General features: G+C 43.8%; 1 protein-coding gene across 1 annotated transcript; it reads left to right on the top strand.

Moving 5' to 3' along the window:
* The first annotated feature begins 2,777 nt into the window (after window positions 1-2,777).
* Tnfsf8 (TNF superfamily member 8) lies at window positions 2,778-26,546 on the top strand. Its single transcript, XM_059255937.1, has 4 exons — window positions 2,778-2,987; window positions 12,203-12,245; window positions 23,597-23,668; window positions 26,152-26,546. The coding sequence occupies exons 1-4, from the start codon at window positions 2,778-2,780 to the stop codon at window positions 26,544-26,546; spliced, it is 720 nt and encodes a 239-aa protein (XP_059111920.1).
* Window positions 26,547-26,925: the final 379 nt, after the last annotated feature.

The raw sequence follows: 26,925 nt of genomic DNA, 5'->3' as shown, positions 1-26,925 counted from the left end.
GGAGAGCAAACTTGGGTCCTCATGCTTGATCACTGAGAAAGTTCCCAACATTTCAAGTCAATTCATTCCAATGTGTCCATTTCCTTCTTTGCTAATGAATAATTTGAGCTAAAAAAAAAAAAATCACCAGGCTCCTTATTTTGTTTATCTTGTAAGGACTCTGGGTCTGATAAACCAAGCAATCAGCTAAGATCAGTCTCTCTGCCTGGCCCTCCTCTGCTCCGGCCAGCAAGTTCTCCTTTTTTTTTTCCTTCCATTTTCCATTTTACACTTCTTGTGCAGTTTTACTTCCAAGAAGGATTTGAAAATCACTCAACAAGGAACTCTGTATCCCTTCTATTTGCATATCAAGTGGCTTAAGTAGAAATAGAAAGGAGCCTATTGGCACAGGGAACTGACTATCACATTGGCTGGACCAAATTCTACAAGTGAAAAGCATAGAATAGTTGAGAACAATGGGCATAGGGACTAGGGAGCCAGTGAAATTTCATGAGCAGAGGAGTACAATAGCGAAAGAAGTGAAATTTGCCCCCCAAACTGTTAGTGACTGATCTGAAAATCTCAACTGTTCAGAAGGTTCTAAGAACAAAGGGTGATTTTCCCCCTTGTCAGCCTTCTCTCCCAGGACATTATACAGTATGCAAAACTGTAAGTGTAAGACAAACATTTTTTTCCACTGCCTGCTCAAACTCACAGGCCTTCAGGAAGACCTGAACTTTAAGCAAAGCCTTTTTATTTTTCAACACCCACAGCTTCCATTCAGCAATCAGAAGTTTTCCATTTTGATCAAAGGGGCTACATAGAGAAGGCCGAGGGAGCAACCAGTTCTCAGCAGCCCTGGGCAGATTGCCACCCACTCCTTGTCCATACCCAGCAAAGGACAAGGCCTTCTCCCCGACTCTACCAAGTGCACCCCCAAAACTACCAGCTTACCTCACCCTATATAAACCAACAAGCAAACGAGTGTGGACACACATTTCTTCCCACCCCACGCTCAGCCTGATACTCCTTGAAAGTCAAGTGCAGATACTGCCTGCCATGAAAGCTATCCACCAGTTCATCCCTCACTGCCTCTCCAACCTCTGTGGATTTTGATTTTATGAAATCACCAGAAAGGGCCTCTGGACCATTGTCTAAGTCTAAGCTGCCTTAAAGAACGCTCAAAGAAAGGTCTACACAGAACCAGAAAGGAGACTAACCCAAGGTTCGCTTTGGGCACAGCATTTCTTTGGGGCTTCTAGTATCTCCCATGGCTCACAGAGACAGACTTCAGCTGAAAGGGAAGGATGCTGTCAACACGCAGGGAAATAGAAAACGAGGTTTCCGGAGGCCACATCTGGAGGCAACTATGAAACAGTGAGAAGTACTTCTAGAGGTATTCTGAAATGAAGATCATTCATATCCACAGATGTGATCCAGCTCTGTGTCCCAGGGACTCTATTTATTATATTAAATTCCAGACGTGGCCCAGAGGGCAACTTGGGTTGTTTAACAGGAATTGTTCAGCAGCAGCTGCCAAGGCAGTTCCCATTCAGGAAGCACTCTTACATCATCGTTGTTTGATCTTCTCAGTGACTGTAAGGCAGAGGGGGTTAAAGCAAGGGCTGTGGTGACTTATTCAGGGGCCAAAGCTAGAAGGGGAAAGGACTAAGAGGAGATATGAGGTTTTCAGCCTGGAACCGAAGATTCCTGCAGGCTTTCGGGACCATGCTGGTTTGGACACACCAAGTTCTTCCATTACATTAGCACCAGTAGGTCTGATGGAGAAAGTTTTCATGCTTGTTGGGCCTCTGTTTCCATTCTGCAGAGAAGAAATGTTACCTGCCTCTGAGACTGATGATGAGTGTGAAGTCAGCCATTACTCCAAGTTCCCAAGACTGTACCTGAGCCAGAATGGTGAATTCTAGCAACATCCATAATGCAAACTCATCACAAACATGTGGAGCACTGTTTGTACCCTGGCACACCCCACAGACACCTCACACACATGCACACACATTCCACACTGCTCAGCTTGCCCGTCCTGACACCTCGCTAATTTCTTCCCCTTATATGAACTTTATGGCAAGCCAGTTTCCTCAGCAAATTTAACAGACCCTGAAAACACACTGCAAGAATTTTAGGATCTTTAGTTCAAAAGCGAATTGTTTACAAATTCCTACTCTTTCACCATATCTTTAAAACTACCCTCAAATTTCCTACAGCCACAATCTTGTCACCATGTAGGTGAATGTCCACACTGTGGGCTGTTCTTTCCCAAGAAAGGGTGTATTTCCAGCTTACAGCAGGCCGTGACTGTCAAGACAGCCTTAACAGTACTCGTACTTCCGACAAAGGGTTGTAGTCTCCCAGGGACCCAGCAGAGACTATTCTGGAAGCTTTTCGGGGCCACCAGCATGGAGAAGGCAGTGTGCAGGGTCCCCGCAGGAAGGCGTTCTGTGGCTGAGCCTAAAGGAAACAGAAGTGGTTGGTGCTCACACATGCGGAACTATCTCCTTCCTACCGCCCTCTGACATCAACCATCATCTCTCGCTACAATTTCTCTGCACTCAAATTAATCCCGGGAGATGAAAAATGAACCTCTCCCCCACCCTTCCAGCCACCCTTCGCTTCACGCCCCCAGAGAAGAGTTTCTTCATCCGGCAACTGGTGAAGGCTTTTTTCCAAGTCACATGATCCAGGATGCAGGGGGAAAATCCTTTTTGGAACAGAGCTGAGGGCAGAATCGAATCAGATGAGGAGAGATAAGGTGTGATGTGGGGCAGACTATATAAAGCATGGAGCCAGGGCTGCAGCAAGCAGGCAGCCGTGGGGCCCCTTCCCCCGACCCAGCCATGCAGATGCCACCCGACTCGGTGGCCAGCCCCTGGAGAAGCACGAGGCCCTGGAGAACCACAAGCCACAGCTACTTCTACCTCAGCACCATCGCGCTGGTGTGCCTCGTTGCGGCAATGGCGATCATCCTGGTCCTGGTAGTCCAGAAGAAAGTGAGTAAATTTCTTTTCTTTGTTTCTCTTTTCTTAATTTATAATCTGTGTTCCCCTAGAGGAACAGCTCTGGGAGCTAATGAGTAGAAAAATTGGGAGCAAAAACGTAAAAAATGCAAATAAATAAAACTGTGCATATATACAGATGTCAGAGAAGGGGAGAGAGAGACAGAAATGAGCTCCCTGTACTAATTTGCAATGTTTTTTAGAGGAATGTAATTGGACATGAGCTCAAAAATTTCCAGACCTAGTTGAGCCAAAAGAGCAGAGAGGAACTACTGGCCTTGAGAAATGATGATTTAAGTCCGGCTGAGGGAGAACCTCACAGTCTATAGAGAGAAGTCATCTCTGCAAGGTGCTCAGCCTGGTTCTAGGGTTATGTCCCCTATCCAGGCTCGCCGGACTTCTGAAGCCTCTCTGTTGCCAAGAGTTGGTTGTTGCAGTTGGTTTTGTTTGTTGTTTGTTTTTAGTTGTTTGTGTTTTAGCTAAGTTTCAGAGACTGTGGTATAGAAAAAAAACAAAGCAAGAGAAGCCAAGGCTCCCCCAGAACTCTGGGTACTTCAGTGTTAAAACCCACAGAAGAAATCGAAAGCTTCCTCACAAGCCACTAGCTTTGAAGAGCCCAGGGTGTTGAAAGAAATAGAGCCGAGGAACAGAAAAGAGCAATGTTTTTTCACCTGCACCCTCTGAGATGCACACCCAACGAGCAGGACCACACTGTCTTGGGAGATTTACTTTGTTTGAAATGGGGGAGGAGGAGAAGACAGAGGAATTGAAGGAGAAAGCCAAAATGTAGCAAATAGAAAATTAGCATTGAGAGAAAACCAACTGGTACTCATCATCTAGAAAATACTGTACAGTCAGCATCATGACTCACAGGCTTGGGGTGAGATCCAGTCATGATGATTTGGGTACTGTATGAATTATACCCATGTATGCAACACCCTGGCCAAGTATGAATGCGACTGTTATTATTTCATAGTTCTCACTCGTCATCCCATTATAATCTCCCAGATTTTTTTTTGTCTAGTTTTCTTTCCTTGTCTTGGACCACAGGCTCTGTAACTTACTAGTTGCTGAGAGAGAGCTAAGGCATTACAAATGTCATCAAGTATTGACATTTAAAGGAAGCTTTGAAGCTCCTTCTTCCATGAGAGTGTAAGGGAGTTATTCACATTTGATTTGGCTGTCAGAGCTGGTGGGACTCATCATTTAATGGACTATCTACATCTGCTAAGAATGACTCTCTTAGACAAAGGTTTGGGTTACCTTTTCTTCTGTCCACATTCTCCACTTTCTGTCACTGTGATTTGCAGTATGCCAGAAATGTGTTGCTTTAAAAGCAATGGCCAGATAGGATAGATCGGAGTGGTCTTAAGACGTTTTCAGTTGAAGGATACAGGTAGAACTGCTGGGTGTGAGGGAGAAACCAAAATGGGGAGGGGTGATGATGGTGCTGTGCAGAACCAGAGAGAACTCCAGAAGAGTTGTCATGCAATTCCAATCTGTTGTTGAAATGATTCCTCCCAGGAAAGCTGGACAGGCCTTGTTCTGCACTGTTTCTGCACGTGCAGAAAATGAAGCCCAGACAGGGAACAGGGCTTGAAGTCAACCCACTCTGAGCAAGTGGTACAGTGGGGACTGCTTGGTTGCTTTTGATTGCTCCATGAGCATGCTGCTCCCTTTCCTTCATTGATGGTGGCAGAAGAGTGGCGAGCCTTGGTTCCCATTTTTCTCTGAGATTTATCCTCTGGTGCATCTATTTGACTTACCTCCGTGTCTAAGTAGGGAAAGACGCACTTCACAGTCTTAGTCTATGCTTGGTGCTCTGTGATTTCCTCAATGTTGGGTACCTGCTCTCAGGCTAGGGCTCTCCATTTTAATAGCCATGATACAGAGAATCTGATGTTTTGTGCATATCGTTTCTAGTACGTTCTCAGGCATTAACTGTGGTGAGAACTAGGGAAATGTGAGTCCCCTGACCTTGGTTATCAGGGATATATCCTGTAGGAAGAAGGACGGGGACTGTTGGAAACAGGTGGACTTGGCAATTGAAGAAGTTTAGGGGGAAATCTGTTGAAGAAACCAAAGAGAGGGTCCAAAGAGCTCAGACTCAGATCCTAGTACTAAGCATGGAATGGGCTATGGCCACATAGAACTCTGTGTACCACAGGGACTGGGTGGGGAACTGTGAGAATTGAATCGCTTTACTGACATACATAGGACCACTTTGAGACCTCCTTTGAAGGAGTGTTTCCCCAGCAGACTGAAGAAAAACATCACTGAAAACTAGTGTCTGGTCAGAGTGGGAAAGGGGAATGATTTTTCAAGGAGTGGAGGAGGTGAGAGGAGAGAACTCCACCAGGACAATAGCAGAGTATGAGAAGAGAGATGGAGGAGGCAGTTAACCATGTCATCCTTGAGACTTGGCTAGAGGACCAAACAACTCCAAGTGAAAGCTCCACAGGGGAGACAAAGGGAAATGGAGGCATCAATCTTAATATTTATTGAGCATCTGCTTTGCACAGAACACTGTTGCAGACACTGGGCATATAGCTTTAGCCAAAACCTTTAGCAAAGTCCCGGCCCTTGCACTATTTCTACAGCATTCTCATGATGTCCTTGAAGCCTCCTGCAATATCTGTATGCTTATTTACATTTAGCAAAAAAAAAAAAACTTACTATGAAATATATTTACTTTGCTTGGGAAAACTAACCAACAAATAAGGGAAAAGAAATTCAATGTTTCTCCTAGCTGCAACCTCTCTTTGCTGAGATGGCTACCATGAGCAAATTCCTATGTTCTCTTACAGAAATCTGAGTATCTACAAGTACATAGCACATTCATGTCATTATTCACTGCATTCCATTCATTTAGTGGTGTATCCTGGAGATCATTCCACGTCTATATGTAGAAGTCTGCCTTGTGCCACTGTGGAGTCATATCTTATTCTGTTTTGCCAATGCTTCATGATTTATTTGTGCCTTGTAGAAGGCTGTTACATTTCCCTCTAGGGCCTTTTGCCCTTTGTGCATTTTTACAGACCGAGTATAAATAAAGCCCTAGAAATAGGAATAAAATGTGTAGTTTTTTTACTTGAATAAGTGTCTATTAGCCTCCACAGAGATAGTACCATCTTGAAGAAAGAAAGTCTACCATCAAAGGCATATGTCTTTACATCACTATGGAAAAAGGAAAGAAAAATCCTGTAATTCAAGTGTATGGATACGTTTCCCATAACCTGGAAAAGACTACAGAGTCAAGATGAGCTTTACACAGAGCAGAGAAAAAGGAAAAAACACAATAGAGCTTCTCTTATCTACCCCTGGGAAAGAGGAATCCATGATGGCACCGGCTTCCCAGGCACTTTACAGATAGGTGTTTACATTTTAATAAAGGCTCTGGACCCTCAACCTTAGTCATGTCTTTGCTTCCTAAACCAGGAGGCTGGGCTTATCTAGGCCAATGTAAGAAAACACACACAGTTCGGAGTTGTATAACCAGGTCTCAGGTTGTTTGATTTTTCACATATTGTATACCATTTCTAGAAAGAGAAAACAGATAAGTCTACCGTTCTCTTGAAAGAGAGATGGAGGGAGGAATCTGGGTCGAATGTAGTCTGCTGACTTACTGACTTTAGTACCCTGATTGTTAGTAAATATAGTATAAGACTGGGGCTGTTTGGGAGGCAGCTTGCTTTTCAAACTCAAATAGTAGAAGTGAATTGAAAATGCCCTGGGACACTTCCCTTTTCTTAAGGGACTCCCTGCATCTGGCTTTCATTCTATTTAAGAATGTGTTTAATTAATTAAATTTTTCCTGATGGCTGAGAATTTTCTAAGAATCAAGTCTTAAGCAGGGCTTTGAAGGGAAGACTCACATGGACATGTAGGACCCATTCTGGGAACTCTCCCAACTTGAGAAAATGAAACTGATGACCTTGAGCTTCAGGCAGAATGCTCTTGACCAAACAAAGAGTGGGTGGCCTCTGCTTAAGACAGGGGGGACTTTGTGCAGTAACTAGAATGTAAGCTGAACCTGAGAAAATTTAGAAAATGTCCAAAACTAGTACAATAAAGCCCATATAACCTTCCACCTAAACTGATCAAGTATCCATCACATTCATGCTGCCTCTGTAAGTATATGTAAGCAAGTTGTAGGCAGTGTGACTTCACTCACTCAGATTCTGTTATCCATCCTAATCCACTACAACATGGTTACTATAGCCAAGAAAGTTCATGTTAACTCAGCAATATTGCCTAATAACGTGCAATCAAATACAGTTCGTGTTTCATTTCCCCACGTCCTCTGTGGCTGTTTTGTTTTATTGTTATTTGGGACTCTAGTATCCAAACTAGGCTCACACACTGCCTTATGTGTGATAACTACATATGTTTTAATCTAAAACATTGTGATTTAGTGGTTAGCCCTATGTGGTTGCACATCTCATGCCTGTGATCCTAGCTATTCTCAAAGCTAAGGCAAGAAGATCACAAATTCCAAACCATCCTGGGCAACTTAATGAGACCTTGTCTTAAAATAAAAATGTTTAAGGGCTCAGGGATGTAATTCAGCGCTAGGGCGCTTGCCTAGTATAGGCAAGGCTTGGGTTCAATCTCCAATAACACAAGAAAAACAAAATAAAATAAACAAGAAAACCCACAAATAAATTGTCCTGAGAACTTGTTAGAAATATAGACTTGGCTTAAGAGATTGCTCCGTGGTTAAATCCCTTGCTACCAAGCATTGGGACCTAAATTTGAATGTCCAAAGTCCAAATGCACAGCTATAAAGCCATGGCTCCGAGAACAGGACAGGAGGTAGAGACAGGAGAATGACAGTGTTCTCAGCCAGCTAGTAGGTAGTAAACACAGTAGTGACCAACAAAGAGACAAATATGGCAAAGCTGAGCATTGATCCCCAAGGTTTTCCTTCGGCTACCACAAGAGCATCATTGCATATACATATCCACACTCAGACCCATCAATATGCACAGACACACATACCCACACACATAATGCACACAAACACACACACAAAGAGAGAGAGATTAAGACTTCCTAGCCCCATCCCAGAGCTACTGAGTCAAACCTGCGTTTTTATAATGCAGAACATCTGTAAAATCAATAAAATTTGAGAAGCCCTGAGCTAATCATTACGCCTACCCTCAAGCGTTGTTTTTTGGTGTAGACTATTCTGCAAAAGACAGGCTGATTCTGTAGTAGAACAATTTACATTCTGGGAATGCCTGAGGTTTATCCATGCTTGGTATTATTATAGCATGTATAAGGACATATGTCTGGTTATATACAGTTATATGTTTAGTCACTTCATTAAGGGGACAGCTAGCAACAATCTGCTTTGTGAAACACTCTTCCTCGTAAAAACCCAATCTATGGGGTAATATTCTGAAGACATGAATGTCTTCCACTCAGCAGTCTGGCGTTTCTTGATGATCCTTATCTAAATCCTTTACCATCCTGAGGATTGATGGTGGAAGATTATTAGATGCTGTCATTCCTTCCACTCACTCGCTATGTCCTATAAAGATGAGCTCTCTATTAGCAGGATGGAAGCAGGTGGAGGTGGAACCCAGCAAGCCAGACAATGAGTTGAGGCATGGCTCAGAGGAAGACAAACTGGATTGAGACTGAGAGTTACTGTGGTATGAACAATGGCCATCCTCCAGAGCAGACAAAGACAAAGCAGGAAGTGGGACTAGACAAAATACATTGATAGATGAAGCCAAGAGAACAAAGTGCTAATTCCATCTTCAGAGCAGGAAGATTTCCTAATATCATATTTGAGTCCAGCTCCCTGGAGCCACCTTTCAAGACCATAAGTATCATATCTGCCTATTGTGTCCTGTCTTGAAGCCAGTGATGCTCAAAGCGTATCCCATGGCCCAGACATGCTGTCATAGAAAGGAGACTGGCTAGAACTACATAACACCTCAGAGACTACCCAGACCCACTGAATCAGAATCCCTATTTTCATGAATATCTCACAGGATGGGAAGACCTTGCAAGTGTGAGAAATGCTGTTTAAGCCATTGTGGTCTAAATCTTTGACCTACCAAACCACGAGTTCCCAGTAAAAATACTTTCCCTGGGGGTCTTCTATGACTGTCATTCAGTCTCCCATTGGGTTTTGGGAGAGCATGCTGCTGTTTTGTCTGCCTTTATCTAGAGGGACAATGCTGCAGAGTGTTGGCCTTCACAGCCAGTATGACCAAGTTTCTCATCTCTGAGGTCTTTTGTAATCCTTAAGTCACCTCTCTGTGTCTCAGACAATTCCTGATTCTTGGAATCCAGTTGAAGAGCAATACAATAAAGCCCAGAAAGGATTTGGCTCCCAGAGTAACCTACATTAAACGTTTGATCATCTTAGCTTAACGATAATAGAGATCTCCATGTGCTGTGAGCCAGAGACCATCTTAGAAAACAGTGAAAGCCAGAAAGGAAGGGGCTATGGAATTCTCTCTAGAATATTCCACACTTTAGTTGCCTTTGATCATTTTCAGTAACAGAGGATTTTGTTTGAAAAGTAAATTGGGGAACCAAAGGCACTTACACAGATTTGTTCCATGCCCTCCACATCATTGCTGTGAAAGCAAATAGACCTTTCAGGGAATTATGACAAATTAAACTCATTATAAGGCTCAAAGCAGTCCTTATCAAACAGCTACTGTTTTCAAACAATTGCTAATAATTTCCATCTTGGTATGACTCCAACAGCCTAGAGTAGAAATCATTGGCCCTCTAGTCACAGTAATTAAAGGAGAGAAGAAAACAGTTCTAGGCTAATGATTGAGATGGGGGTCACTTCCCCTGGGAACAGACTAAGCGTGATCATACTTTCCATCATACAGAAAGAACCCTAGTACTGTTGGAATGCCCAACTGATGTCCACGGAGGCTAAAAGAAAAGAGGAAGTATGTTTACCGAAATGTATCAGGGCTTGGTAACCATGGTGATTGTTTTTCCTGAGCTACTCTATGGAGCTGAGATGACAGCCTGGGGGGACCCATTTGTTTGCATCTAGGTCAAGTCTGTGTCCTACCTTACTCAAAGCCAAGTCACTGAGCAGCAGAGTTCTCATTTCCCCCACCCAAGGTCTCAAATTTCTGGGCATGGTTTATTAAAACAGTTTACAGATGGCACCTCAGCATAGTGCCTGGGGTCTAAACAATCTCTGACAAATCTTAACAGTCATCACCATGTCTGGTAAATGCAAGCAGTCATCATTTCCTTAGGCTTTGCTTCTCCATCCTCAAATGCAAGGGCTGCTTATAGAATAGGGAGGAGAAACAATGAACTGCTCTATCCTTGACCAGTGGAAAGTTCACCTAAGAATTTTAGCCCAGAATTAGCCCCTGACTTAGAATATCTTGGCATCCTTCCTTACAAAATCAACTTGATGGTCGGAAAGATGTTTGGGCTTGTCTCTCACTTTGACTCTGGAATCACATTTACCATACATAACTAGAGGAAATTGTAGAGACCCTGTGTTCTTCAACATAGAAACAGTCACACTTCTGTCCTGAATTCCCCAGGATGAGGCTACAGGACCCCCTGCCAAGATTTTTGGCATCTCTCTGCCTAAAGGGAAAGAAAGAACTCTCCGTTAACAGGCAAAAGCAAGGCCTTCCCTTCCAGGACTGCACCCCCACCCCATACAAATGATCCTCCTCCCAGATACAGGGCTTATACTCTTGATGTTCAAAGCTGTTCTGGAGACCAGGAGTATCAGCATCACCTGGGAGCTTGTGAGAAATAATGCCAAGCCAAGCTCTACCCAAACCTGCTGAATGGGAATTTACAGCTCAAGATCCTCAGCAGTAAAGCTCCAGAAATTCTGTCTTTAAGCACTCTGGTCCATTCACAGTTCATGCCACAACTCACCATTATGATTCCATATTTATTAGTAGTTCATAAATGGCTGTTTTTAATGAACTAGGTCCATAACATATCTTGCAATGAGTGACACAGTGCACACCACAGGTCACCCAAAGCTGAATGAATGATTTTCTGCCACTGGAATGGCTCTACTGGTGTTTCCTCTTTTACTATTCACTCTAGGTATCTAGTTGGATACAGGGCACTTGGTGCATTCAGTCATATTAGGCTTCATCTAAATGGAATACCTTTGTTCATGTGCTTGCGCTTCATGCCAATTGAAAGTCATGCTTGGCATTAAGTCAGCTGCTTAATAAATATTGAAGGACTGGCTGTTGTCTCACAGAGGCAACATAAAGGGGAATTTTGTGATGTCAGGTTTTCCTAAGAAGCATATGGGTAATCATGTAATCACAGATGTAAAGCACTATTACCCACATTAAGAACTCTCAGGGGAAGAAAACAACACAATCAGAAAACAAACAGAAGGGAAAGGATCTTCCAAGGATCCCTTCCCCTGAAAAGCTGAGGCCCAAATGCATTGACTCTCTCCAGATCAGTGCGACACCAAGGCTTGCATTCCTAAGGCCTCCTGGGCTGAGCTCCACCCCTTGGGCTAGAGAAGAATCCTATTTCTCAGCTAATAGTGTGTCCACAGAAGGGGAATGACAGAGCTCTTGGGGACATAAATTAAAATGGTACCTCCAGATGGTCATCAGCGCTCGCACAGAACACTAAGAAATCCAGATGGAGTCAGTGGCAACTTCCAATAGACAGTGTTTCCATCAGCCTCTTACTCATTTACATCAAAGTCTATGTAGACATTTATGATTAGTATAGAAAGCATCATATGTAATATAATGTAAATGCATAAATAAATAAATACACTCTTTTGCCACATATTTATAAATAGTTGCTAATTATATCTGTGTATAAACTTGCAATAAATCCATGAGGTCAAAGAACCAGTTTCTTTACAATATCACCAAATCTTTGGAATATAAACACTAATTAATTCACAATTTCCAACAACAATCGAGGTGGAAAGGTATCTTCCATGTATGTTTACAACACTTACAGATGAACCAAATATGGAAAGAAAAAAAGTATGTCATTTATTCATTTCATTTATCTTATGTTGACTTAAGTAGGAAAAACCAGTAGCAAGTGTGGAGGGAAAGAAAGCTCTTGACTGGGAGGTGGAAGTTCCAACTGTGGTCCTGAGTTCCATGAACTCACTGTGTCTCCCTGGACAACACATCTTGTCTGTTTGTGAGATGTGAATGGTGACCCTGCTCTTCTCTCTTTTCTTCCAGGACTCCACTCCCAGAACAACTGACAAGGTTCCCCTTAAAGGAGGTAAGATCTCAGATGTAGGAATGAATGTGTAGTTAATCATGCAGATGACACCACAAGGTGTAGTGCCTACTGATCAACCAGAAATGCCATGACTGTCCTCAACAGCAGTGGGGCAGATGGAGGTGGAGGCTGACAGGGCTGAGCTGACACTTCTGACTCATCTGGGTAGCTCCTGATCACTGTGCTTATCCACACAAACCTCCCATCTGCCTGTAACACTCTCACTAACAACACTCACCATCAGTGTAGCCATGCTGCGGGCCCTGGCAGGGACACAAGGCAACCTTGTATTTAGAGCTGGAAACCATAAATTAAACAAATTTCAATATGACTCCACTTCCCACCTGGAAGTCTCAGTTACACATCCCTTACGCAGGAATCACAGTGCTTACCTCACTGTGGTTTTAGAAGAGCCAATCATAATTTCTTGGTGTAACAACCGGCATATAGAAATAGTCAAATAACTGGCAATAGCCAAAATATCTAATGAAGTGGAAGACCTGTGGAAACAGGCTCATTCCCTCTACATTACCAGTCATAGAAGCTATTGAGTAACATATTTCCCTTACTAGTCCCTATGCAGGGTTCAGTTAACATTGAAGATTAAACTCAAGATCATCTAACTAATGTTGTCACAGCTCAAAGAAGGAAAAATCAGACTTAGAAAGAGACAAAGTGTTTTGCTCAATATCATATGGGCTAAACAAAAATGTCCTTGACTCTGATTCAGTGTCTTTACATTCAAAACATCAACCCTCACTTAAGTCCCACACACAATTTTCAGAGCCTGGGTACCAAGCACAGCTGGCTAACCACAGAACTAAATGAGGAAAGGGAAGAAGATGGGATAGGTAGGTAGGCCTTCAGGGACATCAGGGTAGAGATGCTGGGCATCCTTGGGACCAGAGGACACAGGGAAAGTGATACAGCTCCTTACATCAAGAGCATTGCCCTTGTAGTTTCTTCCCTTCAGTACATCCTACTGGAGACTTAGAAAGAATGAGCAAGGAGCCCTGGATGGACAGGCCTCCTGAACCTTTGAAGACAGATAAATAACCTTGCTTTGATGGACAATGTCTCAATATTGGCCAAAGTCACTTAGCCCCTAGAATGTGGTCTCATTTCCTCTGCCTATGTAGATAACCAGTTATGTAATCAAGGAGCAAGGTAAAGTGTAGAGGCCACAGACATTGTCCACAAAGATCCAGATTGTAAATATTCCAGGCTTTGCAGGCCTTCTCATCTTGGCTGAAATCAGTCCTGCAGTTTGCCATGATTAGGACAGTCAAACAACACACAATTTTACTGGCATAATTGCATCCCTCCAGAACTTATTTACGGTCTGAGCAGTGGTTGGATTTATAGACAGAACAGCAGACTCTTGTGGTACAGGAGTTAGAAATCCTGCTAATGTGTTGCACGTATTCCCATGGAGCCTTGCAAGGAACAATTAGCATTGGTTGAATGTAATTCCTCCAGTCTGTGCTTTCATTGGCCTACCACCACCTCCACTTAGATATTTCTCAGTCAAATTGGAAGTTTGCATTTGATGAGGGGCAGTAGCCATGTCCCATGGACAAAGTGTCAGTGACAAAGACAGCCTTGATTAGGCATCAGGACCCCAGCCACAGGGAAGAACTGTGCTTTCCTGTTGGTGGACACTCTAGTCATAAGTTGCCAAGTACAAAAATCCACTCTAACTAGGGGCTTACAGTTAGCACCAGATCACATGAATAGGAAATAAAGAGCAAACTTGTCCTCTTGCCAAATAGTCAGTTACACTTAAGGTGTAAACACTCTTTCTAGGCACGCCTACCGTCCTCTGTTTTGGTGAAAATACCCCTCCCTTCATGGTAAGAAATTAATATAGAAAGATGCTAAATTGTTTACTCTGTCACTTGTCTTGTTTTAATGACCATAAGAAGCAAAATAAAATCTGTCTTCTCCATGTTGCTCCCCAGCTTTTCATTTGAGGGAGAAATGTCTTTAGTTCATGAAGTCTCAAATTTGGGGGACCATGGATTGGACCATTTATGGGTTCCCTCCTTACCTGGCTCATGACTCGGAATATCAGAACAAAAACTAAGAACAATAAAAAAGTAGCTTCTGATTCAGTGTTTCTACAACCAGATTCTGTTTGTCAATGCTAATAATACCCCACCCACCCCTTCCCCTACTTCCTTTGAGTTGGTCTACATACCAGCCCCAAGAGCTAGCAGTACAGGCTTGGAGGGATGGGGCATATTCCCACCAACATTCCCATTCGTAGATAAGTTACTGAGATCCGAGAAGTCAGAGTGACTTGCCAGGGGTTAGGCAGGAGGCAGCAGTGTGGCAAATGTGAGAATCCGAGGTTCCCTCTGTTACCCTTATATGATGTGCTTCAGCTTTGAGGAGCTAGCAGCCTGCAGTGTGCTGCCCACGACTCCCACGTTTAATGCACACCTGCCCCTGCCTTAGCTCCGCATACTGTGAACACAGCAGCAGGGTGAAAGAGAAAGTAACATCTGAAGGCAAAACCTGGGTCCTCACACCAGCAGGCTAGGTCTCTTTAGGAAATTATTTTCTCCTCTCCAAACACCACTCCTAAATATTCTAAATGAACTCAAAATTGGGGCCGGGAAGAATGCTCACTGCACAGACTTGTAAGTAGGTAAAGCGCCTGTTGTACAGTGTGAAAGCCTGTGTCAGACCCCATCAGCCACAGAAAAAGCCAGGAGCAGCTGTGTATACTTATAATCCCAGCACTGAGAAGGCAGAGACAGGAAGATCTCCGAGGCTCACTGGCCAGCCAGTCTGGCCAAACTGGAAAGTTCCAGGTTCAGTGATAGACCTTATCTTAAAAAATGAGATAGCCAGCAATTGAGGAAGACATCCTGCTTTGACCTCTGGCCCCTGCACACATATACACACATGAATACACACACACACACACACACACACACACACACACACACACACACACACACACACACAAATAGCAGAGTTCAACACTTCCTGAGACAAGAATTCTCTTGTCCTGTATATAAAGACAGAAAGTAACAGCCTGACACTTGTCTGAAGAAACTATGAAGCTACAATGTCTGTCACTAGCAAGCTGGTCTTAACCCTAAACAAGAAGCAAATTGCCCTCTTTGAAAAGGAAAGAAAGAGACTGGGGAAAGGAGGGCACTGTTACAAGACATCCCAGGCCGGGCAGACCTACCTTCCAGAAATTCCTGGGAGGAAATCCCAGGGGAGGCATGAGGTTTGTCACAAGACAGAAGCCACAAGGATGGGGTGCCCTCAGCCAAGACAGCTGTTGTAAATCTGCCACCTCCAGAAAACCAGCAGTGGCCAGAGCCTGGAATGCAGGCTCTGCACACAGGCCGGAGCAGCCCAGCACAGGATGTCCTTAGCTACAGGGAAACCACAGAAAACCACACCCATGCTGGTAATGGTAACTTGCTATTCCTGGCCAGAAAATAGGCCCCAGCCAACTGCCAACCCGCACTCACTCCACTGTGCCTGAGACTTGTGGGTCATTCTGGGGGTTCATTTGGATCCATGGACAAGCAGAGATACTGGGAGGCAAGCCTTTCCCGTACTCTTCTCACGGGGTTTTAGCCTCTCCTCTAGCACACAGAGGTAACTTGCCTCCTGCAGGGAGCCCACCCTGAACATGAAATGGAACCAAAAATATACCTTCATTGTGCTGCTTGATTGACCCTGAGATCACCCATCTGGTCCACCTTGCTCTCCCATGTTCCACGAAATGACCCTACCTCCTCCATATACCAAGGCTCCCACAACTCCTCATCATTTCTTGTTCTTGTTCTGCTTCCACAGAATTTTGGATCTCTTACATTGCTCATGCTCTGGGCTTATTTGTTTAAATCTCAAATTGCAGCCCCCTTCCCCTGGATTTTCCAGGAGTCCCAACAGAACCTTGCTTCTTTGTATAGCCATACCTACAGAAAGATTTGAGACATAAACAAAAGCTAGCATGGCAGCGAAGTTCAGCACAATGTCTCCCGGCAGGTGGTAGAGATCTCTGAGGCTCTTTCTCATAAGGCAGAAGTTATTTCAGCCACTAGGAACTTCTCAAAGGCTAGCATAGTCTATCCCTAAATTCTGGAACAGAGAGGGCTACTGTGGCTTCTGGGCATGTTTGCGAAGGTCATGTGACCTGGGTTAATTCAGTAGACTCTAGGTTGTCAGTAGAAAAAGATATTTTTTCCCTGTAAATGCTATATGGCTCATGGTACCCACAGGTACTAGAAGCCCAAAGGAAACTCAGACATTAAACGCAGGTTCTGGATCCCCTCTGCTCACTATCCAGCCTGGCTTGAATTCTGCCTCCAGCTGAAAACAGACACCAAAGACAAAGAACTAGACTGGAACATGGAATTCTTACAGTCCAGTCTTGAAACGTGAAGCACCTCTCGGTTCCTCCCAGAGTCTTGTGTTTCCTACTTCTGAGTGTTGATCTCAGGGCTGAACCATATGGCTGAAGCCCGGGATAAATGGATTTTGCTTCTGGATTTTGCTTTGTGAATTGAACAGCTATCCTAGAATTCTCTGACCATTTCATTATGTTGATTTTTTTTTTTTTTACATATTTTGGCAAGCTGCCCTCCTCATCCTCTGCAACTAAAAGGAGAATAAGAGCATCACAAGACACTAAATGAGGTGGGCCCTATAATAAAGAAATACTGAGGGTGAGGAAACTAACTGAACAGCCAAGGAGACTAGTTTCTCCCCAGTATTCCACTGACCCAGTCTGTGACCAGGTGCCGTGTGGAAGCAGCAGTAACGACAGAGATGGTGTAAAGAGAGGCTGCTTTCCTTTTCCTCACAACCCCTTCCCCTCAGGAGAATAACCACGGGCTGGCAGAGCCCTGCTCGGTCTGAGGTGTAGAGCTGCATCCAGAATGCCTGTCTCCAGTGTGTTCCTTTTGGTTTCCACTTTCTCTTCTGTCCCCTTGGCCAGTGTAGGACGCTCTCCTGGGCGAGGTGGGGCCAGCTGAGGGCAGCGGTAAATTGCTTTCCAGCTGGTTACTTCACTGGCCACAAGGGACCGATTTGTTCCTCCGTTCGCTCTGAATACACTCACTAAAACCCACTCTTAAGCCCACTTTCTCTTTCTCAAGGCAGAGCTAACGGGAATCAGAAATCTTTGTGCTGAAAATACCCAGGAAGTGAGCCCTTCAGACTGAAGAGCAATGGAGTTCTGGAGAGGCCCTCTAGGGTTCTAAGGCCACCATTCTGAATCCTCACGCCCAGAAAGAATGAGGAGGGAAGGGAAGAGAGGCAGAGCAGAGGAAAGGAGAGAACACAAGGAAGATAAAAAGGCTGAGATTTGATACTAAAATTGGCAGATACAATCTGCCAGTCTCTAACTCCAGAGGCTATGTCTCCTTTCCCTACTATCCTAACACTTTAAGAAACGGGGCAGGGGGAAGCGGGAGGAAGGGAGAGGAGGCAGAAGAAGGGCAGATAGTCCTAGACCTCAAACTGGTTCCTTTTTATATTCAGTTCAAGTCCCCAGACACAACATCTGTTGTGGTCTTGAATCTCTGCCAACCAGGTAGCCCAAGCCCCGGAACAGCGAAGGGGCATCAATTATTTGCTGTTGTTTGTGTGGTATACAGCAGGCTCAGTGTTGTACCTTATTTCGTTTAATCCTCTGGCCAGCTGTTGAGGTAGATATTATCTTCACCTTGAAAAAGAAAGAACGGTTCAAAGAGGCCTACACGTTTGTGCTAAACCATACAGCTAGGAAGTAACCAGGGTGGGATTCAGGCTTCTGTTTTCTGAGCCAAAGCCTAACTTCCTGAGAGTGCCTCTGTGCTTTCGCATTGCAAATAAGCAGGGGCATTATGAAGGTTAGTTAGAATGTTAGAAGAACTTTAAGGTGTTTCTTAATGACCACCCCCCAACAATGTCAGTTCAACCTGCCTTTAATAGATGTTAACGCCAACAAAGTACTCCTAGAGTCAAATGTATTTACCTTACAAACCACAACAGATCGGGACTTAAAAGGCTTCCAGCTCCCAAAAGCCTTCAAAGGAGTTATGTGAATTCCAATTTGGTTTCAACCCATTTTTATCCACTGTTTTCTCTGTGTTCAACAATAGGCATGCTATCTATCTGGGGCGTCCCAAGTACTGTCGTGACTCCAGTCACCCATCTGTTCTTTTGCAAATGGCTACTTACTTGCTCTTTATGTCTGCATCATAAACGTTCCTGCCTGACGGCATCAAGGAAATGGTTAGATTTGAAGGCCTGTGAAATGACCCACCTCTTACCCGCCAACCTGCCCCCACCAGATTAAGGGCTCACTTTGGTCCCAAATGCTGCTGAGAGTGGAGATTCCTCTAGATGTCGCTGTTGGGATTTCCCTGGGTGTTCTCCAAGGGAGATGAAACTAAAATATAAATAAGCCTTTTCATTTCCTCAAAGATTAAAATATTTCCAAGAAGTCTTCATCCTTCCCCAAAAGTATCAGAGAGCCTCAAACAATTGTGTACAGATCGAGAAAGTCTAGTCCGACAGGTAATACCATGGGTTTCATTTTAATGAAACCAATCCTTAGCCAATCCTCTGTGCCATGCAGTGTCACAGAGCTGTGCCAAGATAACAAAAAAAAGAGAGAAGAAGAGAATGGACCTCACATTTGCAGTGGCTCCGATAGCCACGTGTTGGGCTCGTTATTTGACATCTGTAATCTTTATGTGTGTCCCATCAGCTGCACATCTGTGTTGATTGTTACTGTCCTCACTTTGGTAGTACAGTAGCTGAAGTTCCAGGAGAGGAGATGGTGGATCCAAAGCCTTCACTAGAACCACATGCTCTCTGAGAAGCACCATCTGCCCACCCGGTCCTTACTGGAGGGGTTCTGCAGAGCCAAAGTTGATAGCATTTAGATCACACGTCATCTGCCTAGAAAGCCCAGTTGCCCCAACCTTTGACTTGACCCAGTTCCAAACATAGACTTGAAGTTATCTTCTGACATTCTCCCACCCTGCAGGATCAGGAAGGCCCTGGGGCTGCTTTCCCAGCACCTCCCTCCAGCTGTGTCCAGAGACTTTGGTTGCAGTGTGTGAAATAGCTACAGAATCATTTCTTCCTTCATTGAACACTCACTGCTCCACAGAAAGACTAAGAACTAGGGACAGAGTGAAGCACTAGGAGTGAGAAAAACAGTTCTGAGCCCAGCTCTGCTGCTCTTTTACCTGCGGTGGGTTCTCGAAACCCAGCATCTCCGGGCTCAACCTTCCCACTAATAAAATCCAAATCTCCATTCCCATGACCCTTTGGGTCCAACATTATAAAATCTCAAGGAGGGGGTCCAGTTTTAAGTTTGTCACAGTCCTTACCATCTAGTGCCTGCTCCTTTCGATCACCTTCAGCAATCTCAATCTCCACCCCACCCCCATTCTCTCTCCTCCTCTCTGGGAAACTAGACACTGGAATACCATTGACATGTCTTTCTCTCCAGTTTTCCTAAGCAAAAGAACAGTCTCCCATCCTTCCAGAGCTTGTCAACAAAACACTGACTCCATCTATCTGAAAGCTCTGATGCTCAGAGAAATGTATGAAGTCTGCAATGATCTGAAGACAGAATGACCTGCCAAAGAATCTGGAGTTTTAGACTCTTGTCCTGGCTCTGTCACTAACTCACTCTGTGACCTAGGACAAAGCCCGCAATGGGGGCAACATTGGGAGCACAGAAGTCATATGTTTGCCAAGTTTGGATACCTGCTCTTGAAGGCAGCTTCTATTTCAAAAGCCATATGAATTCTTACAGAAGCAGGATGTTCCTAACTTAGATTGCCACCAAGGTGAAATTTTTCTCTTCTGTGCCCTGGGTCTCTGAAAAATCTGAACATGTACAGACATAGTCTCCTCCTACCTAAAGTTAGAGCAGCAGACACATAAAAACAAAAAATTGGAACTAGGACTGACTTCCTGGCCCCAGCTTCCAACCCGGCCACCCCCCACATCAGTACTGACAGTGCAGAGATAGTCTGCTAGAATCATCTAGAAAGGCATTTACAGACCTCAGTCTACAGTGCTCTCCATCTAGATAGGAACACTAAAATCTAAAAGAGAAACTCCCAGAATCCCAACACCCAATACAGCAATTTAGCCTCCATCTCCAGATGGTTCTCATATTCCATTTCTCAAACTAAGCCCTCCAGACTATATTCCCTGGGAAAACAGAGAGCAGAGATACAGTTCACAGTCTAGGCACCCGATTCCCAAAGCTCTGGGGCCACTGTAAGGTTCCTACTGCATGGAGTCCCCTCTAGAAGTCTTCATATCCACAATAGACTATCTTATCGTGGATTTGCAAGCTAATGAGACTTGAGCTACATGGCTGGTATCCCACACAATATTGTCTAGGTCATAAGAGCCCTGTGACTTTCAAAGCATCCCAACCACTCCTTGGTCAGCACTGACTGGACAAATAGTCAAGCTTCCATCTCTGTGACTTGGGTTATAACTTGGATGTCCTTGGTGTAGGTCTGCCCACCACCATGTTGGAGAAAGGGAATCAGAGTGATGTTAGCCCTTGGCTTTTGATCCTTTAGAAACCACTGAGACCCTTGGTGTTTGGGCCCCACCAAGCATCTGTTACTCTTTGAAAACATCTCCAGATGTGAAAGAACAGAGATGTTGCCTCTGGGGTCTTCCTCAAGCTCAATAGTGCCACTCTCTCAAAAACCAGCCCCCTCCTTGAAGCATTTCCAGCAATGGCATTCTTAGAAGGAGAAGCCCATGTTTTTCCTTTAGCGTGAACCCATCTAATCGATTCTTTAAGAAAAACTAAAATTATACCTGCCATTTGACTTCAGGAAATGCAAATGCTTCAAAATAAGATTGCTTTTTTCCATCGTTGGGTTTCTCAGAATTTCAGCTGAGGTTACCCCACTATACACGTGAAGACCAAAGGGGAAAAACAGAAGAAAAAAAAGCCTGAATGTATGAAAGGCAAGCCTGGGCTTGTACTTCTGCCACCATCTGTTTGTAGATGCTCAGCTCTTGCAGATGTCACCACAAGCCACCTGATACAAAGGGGCCTTTGGACAAGAGAGATAGAGTCTATTTTATGTAACATCCTGGCTCTGATCAAGGGCGTGAGTCCTACTTTCCCAACCAACTTTGGCAGAATCTGTGAGAGTGAGGCCAGTGTTCTTCCTGTGGGGAGGAGGGCAAGCCAAGCATCCCTATTCACTACACTGATGCTCTAAGTAATGAGTTAGCCCCTACTAAAAAAAATAAGAGAGATGGACTAGATGACTCCATTCAGCAAATGCTTATGAAGCACTTTCATGGCTGAGCAGTAGAAGAGACTAAACAGCAGTCTCTACCAGGCTGTGTTTCAAAGGATAACTGGCTTGATGGAGGAAGGAGTCCCAGGGAGCTGGTATAGGAGGTGTTCAGGTGGAAGCATATCCATGTGGTTGTTTAGGGGAAACTGCAAGTCTCCAAACTCCAGTAGGTGGGGCGGGGTCAGGGGATCTGTTTGAGCATTAGAGTCTCATTGGCTGAGTTTTAATCTCCACCCTACCAGCAACTAGCTTCATGGCTCAGAACAAGCCAGTTAGCCTTTCAAAGCCTAGGGTTTCTTACATACATGATAGAAATAACTATAAACTGTCTCTCACAGGACAGTTGTGAAAATGAAATGAAATCATGGCTACATGTAGCATGTTCAGCAAAGTACCACAAAAGTAGTTACCACTAGTTATGATGATGGCAGTGACAGTGACATTGATTATTAAGACATAGAGTAAAAGGGGACGAGGGATGGTACGGGCTTAGAGGAGGAGATCAGGAGAAGTCAGAACCCAAGATGTCATGAATGCCACCGGTAGGAGCTGTAGGTAACAGAAATCAGAGAGTGATTACCAGCCAAGAGAGCCAAATTTGCATCTCTCTGTTTTCAGATGAACAACAGGGAGTCAAATGTAGTCACAATCCATTAAAATATCACACTTTGGGATCAGGGTTCTGATTATACACACCCTATGAGTATGTGTGGGGCTGCAGCAGGCCTCGCAAGAACACTGCTTAGATGATGAGCATAGGATAAGATCCAGAGAGTGGGTCAAGAAGCTCTTTGCAAGTCAAGAGCAGCTAGGGATGAATACTGTCCCCACTTTGCTGGGGGGTTCTTCTAGTAATGAACTTGCTCAGACAGCAGAGGGAACCCTTCACTCAACTTTGAACCACTCTCAGGCTCCAGGGACTTTCTCAAATCTGAGTGGAGAAAGCAATGGGATAGGTAGGGTGCTTATACTAGTCAGAGAGTAAGCACAGCAGGGCACTGCCCCTACTGTGTGAGCTTACGCCTGTTAATTTCTAATGGATGGGCTGAGTGCTCATCTCTGGTGACATCATCAAAAAGTCATCAGCCTCAGGTTGGAGAGCTTCCAGTGTATAGACAGGGGAGCCAAGGTCCAAAGAAGAGAAGAGGTTTACTCCAAATATATTGAATTCATGAGTCATTACAGGGAATGTATAAGTTGGTTTTTACCATACAAAATAGCTTGTTATAATAAGAAAGAGCTCTGGTCCTTAGTGAAGATACTAAGAATATTTTTATTTCTCAAATGCTGCAATGACACAAATACTGTGTTTGCCTCTGCCAAAGAAGCTCCAGGTGGAAGGCTTCCTGCTAAGATTTTGCTAATGCTTTGTCCTCTTAAAATTGAGTGGGATGTTTTTGTCTTTGTTGTCTGGCAGGATGGTCTAAAGAAAGAATTCAAGCCTCTGGAATGAGGCAGAGGTAGGGAATTCTCACATTTTCACATGCTTACTGAGCCTTGAGTGTGTCCTTGAGTGTCTTCAGTAAAGTTGATCCTGGCTTAGTCTGAGAACCGGATCAGCTGATGCAGGTAAAAGCACAGAGTCTAGTGTCCACACAGCATGCTGGGCAGCAATAGCTCCATCAGTGTTGCTGCTAGGGAGACCAGTGTTTAGACTGAAGGACATGAGATTCCCAGACTCTCTCAAGCTATTAGAGGTACTCAATAACCCCTTTCATGAGGACTGTCAGGAATGGTGCCCAGTACACTATGGGAACTCAGATTGTATGTGTGTAACTTCTACCGTCTTCTATAACAGCCCAAGTGCAGTAATAAATAAAAAGTAAACTTCAGAAATGTGAAAATCCTAAGCCTTTTAATAGCAAAATGAAAACAAAAGTTTGGGGTTGTTGTTGCTGTTGTTGTTTTAATTTAACCCCACAAAGAGAAGCAGAACCGTAAACGGCAGTCTTAGAGGGTCACAGAAAAAGATCTGGTTGTCTGTAGTCCCCAGAGGTGTACAAGATGATTCATGCCTGATCTTGTTTTTAGGAAATTGCTCAGATGACCTCTTATGTACCATGAAAAGAAGTCATTTCAAGAAGTCTTGGGCTTACCTCCAAGGTCAGTACCCAATGCCAGAAAGTTCTAACCCCATAAAAGCCATGTCCTGTACCAATTTCTAATCCAAAAGACCCAGTTAGAGTTCTCTGGCTAAACATGACCTGCACATGTGCTCTTAGCCAACATCATACTTTCCATAAATTGAATTTGAATGTCTTAGAGGAAGAAGATGAGAGTGTTTCTCTCTAAAGCTACCCCATTTGCTGAAAAAAAAAAGTTTAGTTGTGGGTTTAGAAGTGGCACAATTAAGTGGCACAATTAAATAAATAAATAAATAAATAAATAAATAAATAAATAAATAAATAAATAAATAAATAAGCCATGAGCTTGAGGAAAGCTGTGTAGGGATTGTATTGGGAGCAAAAACTCCCTCAGCAGGTGAAGCACTGCATTCACCCCTTTGTGTTTTTCCTACCTAGCCTTTAAAGACACTTTTGTCCCTCAACTCCATTACTTCTCCCTTCTTCCACTAACCCCCTGCTGTGCACCTACCTACTCATTTGGGCCAAGTCTTTCCCCTAGTGCAAAGAGAGAACCACCTCCATCTCTACCTCTACCAAGTTACTCACAGGGGAACTACAAAATTGCCTGGTCCCCAGGTTGACAGCTTAATGAGCTTGCTGGCAGAGGGCCTTATTTGCATGTTGCAGTGTGCTTCAGGTAAGAAGAGTCCCTTGTAAATGAAACAGTAAGAGGCACTTAGAGCATGAAAGAATGAGCTACGGAAGAGATGGCCAAGATTCTCTGAATAGCCATTTTGCTTATTCAAAAAAAATCCCATTTTGCAGTTAGATTACTTCGTGCCTTTCCATTGAATTGCAACAAGGTTTGAAGAGAAAGCATTGAATCAATTAAAACCGGTGTGCCAGCTTCCTGGTTCTGGGAGCACCTTTACCAGTCAGCGCTAATTTTCATTTGTTAGGACTCAGAGAATTGGCTTTCACACAAACATTTTAGCTTAGAAGTTCTGCTAATTCTCTGCCTTTCTAACAGTCCTAGGTAGCAGGCCCCTCACTGTGCATGCCAGAGGCCCATCCAAGGAAGTTTGACTGCCCTTTAAGGAAAGGAGACATTCAAAACTGCAGACCATGTTAAAGAGTGTATCTCATTTTTATTAGCATATGTCAATTGCCTGTGATAATGGGTTTCATTGTTGATATTTTCATGCATGCACATAACATACCTTGGTTTTTTTCTTAAATCCAAAAGTTAACAGAGATTCTCCTGAACAACTCAATCCTGAAATTGAACAGTATTAAATGTCACAGCTTTGACATCTGCAATGCCTGTCGAAATAGTAGTCAACACTAAATGCTCATTCATGACAAATGACACAATAGCATAGATCTTGTTGCAAAATACAGTCCAGGTAGGTATGATCTAAGAGAGAAAGGAGCCACAGAAATGGCTTGAGAGGTAAAGCAATTGCTGCAACCTAGTTTTTAAAAGCCAAGCATGGTTCCTCATGCTTGCCATGCGATTGCTGCTAAGGCAGGAACAGGGGGATCCCTGGAGCACACTGGCTGACCAGCCTAGTCTGCTTGGCAACATTCTGGCCAGTGAAAGTCTCTGTCTCAAAAACACAAGTTAAGGGGATAGAGAGATGGCTCAGCAGTTAAGAACACTTGTTGCTCTTCCAGAAGATCCAAGTTTGGTTCCCAGCATTCACATTAGGTGTCTCAAAACTGCCTATTTTGAGTTACATCTCCAAGGTATCTTATACCCTCTTCTGGCCTCCATAAACACACACACACACACACACACACACACACACACACACACACACACACATTGCATATACTCATATACATACACATAAATAAAAATAAACCTTTAGAGAAAAAAACAGAAACAAGGTAGATGATGTGTAAAGACTGATACACAAGGTTGTCCTCTGGGCTAAATATTCACAGGTACATGCATGTACCTGCACCTGCATACATTCATGGGTCTAATACAAACACACATATACATATACACATAGGCACTGAAAGGGGATAAAAAGAAAATATTAACAACCATATGATGTGATAGATAATAATTAAGAGAAAATCATCTATAGGTGCTGTCTTCCATTAGAAAACTCTCCTGCAAGGTCTTTCCTTTTCCAGTGTAATACTGTATGCACTCCAACCCTCTAGCTTTGATCATGAAACCAACAAAAAAAAAATACAGATGGTTTTCTTCTTGTGCCTTTCCAGTGTCAAAACATCTCAACAATACCAAACTGCCATGGAACCAAGATGGTGCCATCCATGGAGTTGGATACCATGACGGGAGCCTAGTAGTCTAGTTCCCAGGCTGGTACTTCATCATTACTAAGTAGAAACAATGAACTATGAAAGAATATTCTAGAAAGAGTATTTCAGAAGATGTTTAAATGTTTGGGACAGCAAGCAGTGTTCTAGAAAACAGGGCTGCTGACTGGGAACCTTGAAAAACTGTACCTAACGTGAGCAATAATTCTTCTTCTATCTTTCCAGTGTCAAAAAATCTCAACAATACCAAACTGTCATGGAACCAAGATGGTGCCATCCATGGAGTCGGATACCAGGATGGGAGCCTGGTAATCCAGTTCCCAGGCTGGTATTTCATCGTTTGTCAGCTGCAATTTGTTGTGCAGTGCTCAAATCATTCTGTGGACCTGACGTTGAAGCTCCTCATCAATACCAAAGTCAAGAAGCAGACACTGGTAACAGTGTGCCAGTCTGGAATTCAAAACGAGAACACATACCAGAATCTCTCTCAGTTCTTGCTGTCTTACTTACAGGTCAACTCCACCATATCAGTGGTGGTGGATAATTACCAGTACGTGGATACAAAAACTCTTCCTCTTCAAAACGTGCTGTCCATCTTCTTATATAGTAGTTCAGACTGAATAGTTGCTCTTGACCTTTAAGTAGAAAAATGTTGTCTACCATATAGTACTTCATCTGTCCAAACATGGGCAAAAAGAAATGTTAGGACAACTGAAACTAAGTGTATGAATTAGTGTACTCCTTTTCTGTCCTTTGGAAAGATACAGCTCCTTGGCTTAAAAAGTGGTCTCCTTCAGATGGATAGCAAGGAAGGAACATAGTATGTGGACAGATACCCACATGGGCACTAGAAGGGTTTGGGTTGCCCCAGCCTAACCACTAATTCACTGTTTCACCATGAGCCCCTTTTCCTCTCCCTGGAACTCAGGGTCTGCATCTGACAGAGTGGGAGATGGGGTTTGTGCCTCCCTGGTGTTTCCTTCATCTCAGAAGATGAAA

The sequence above is a fragment of the Peromyscus eremicus genome, chromosome 2 (assembly GCF_949786415.1).
Source record: "Peromyscus eremicus chromosome 2, PerEre_H2_v1, whole genome shotgun sequence".
Classification (NCBI taxonomy): Eukaryota; Metazoa; Chordata; class Mammalia; order Rodentia; family Cricetidae; genus Peromyscus; species Peromyscus eremicus.
Note: the sequence above shows the minus strand (reverse complement) of the source record. Positions and strands in the feature narration are given on the sequence as shown.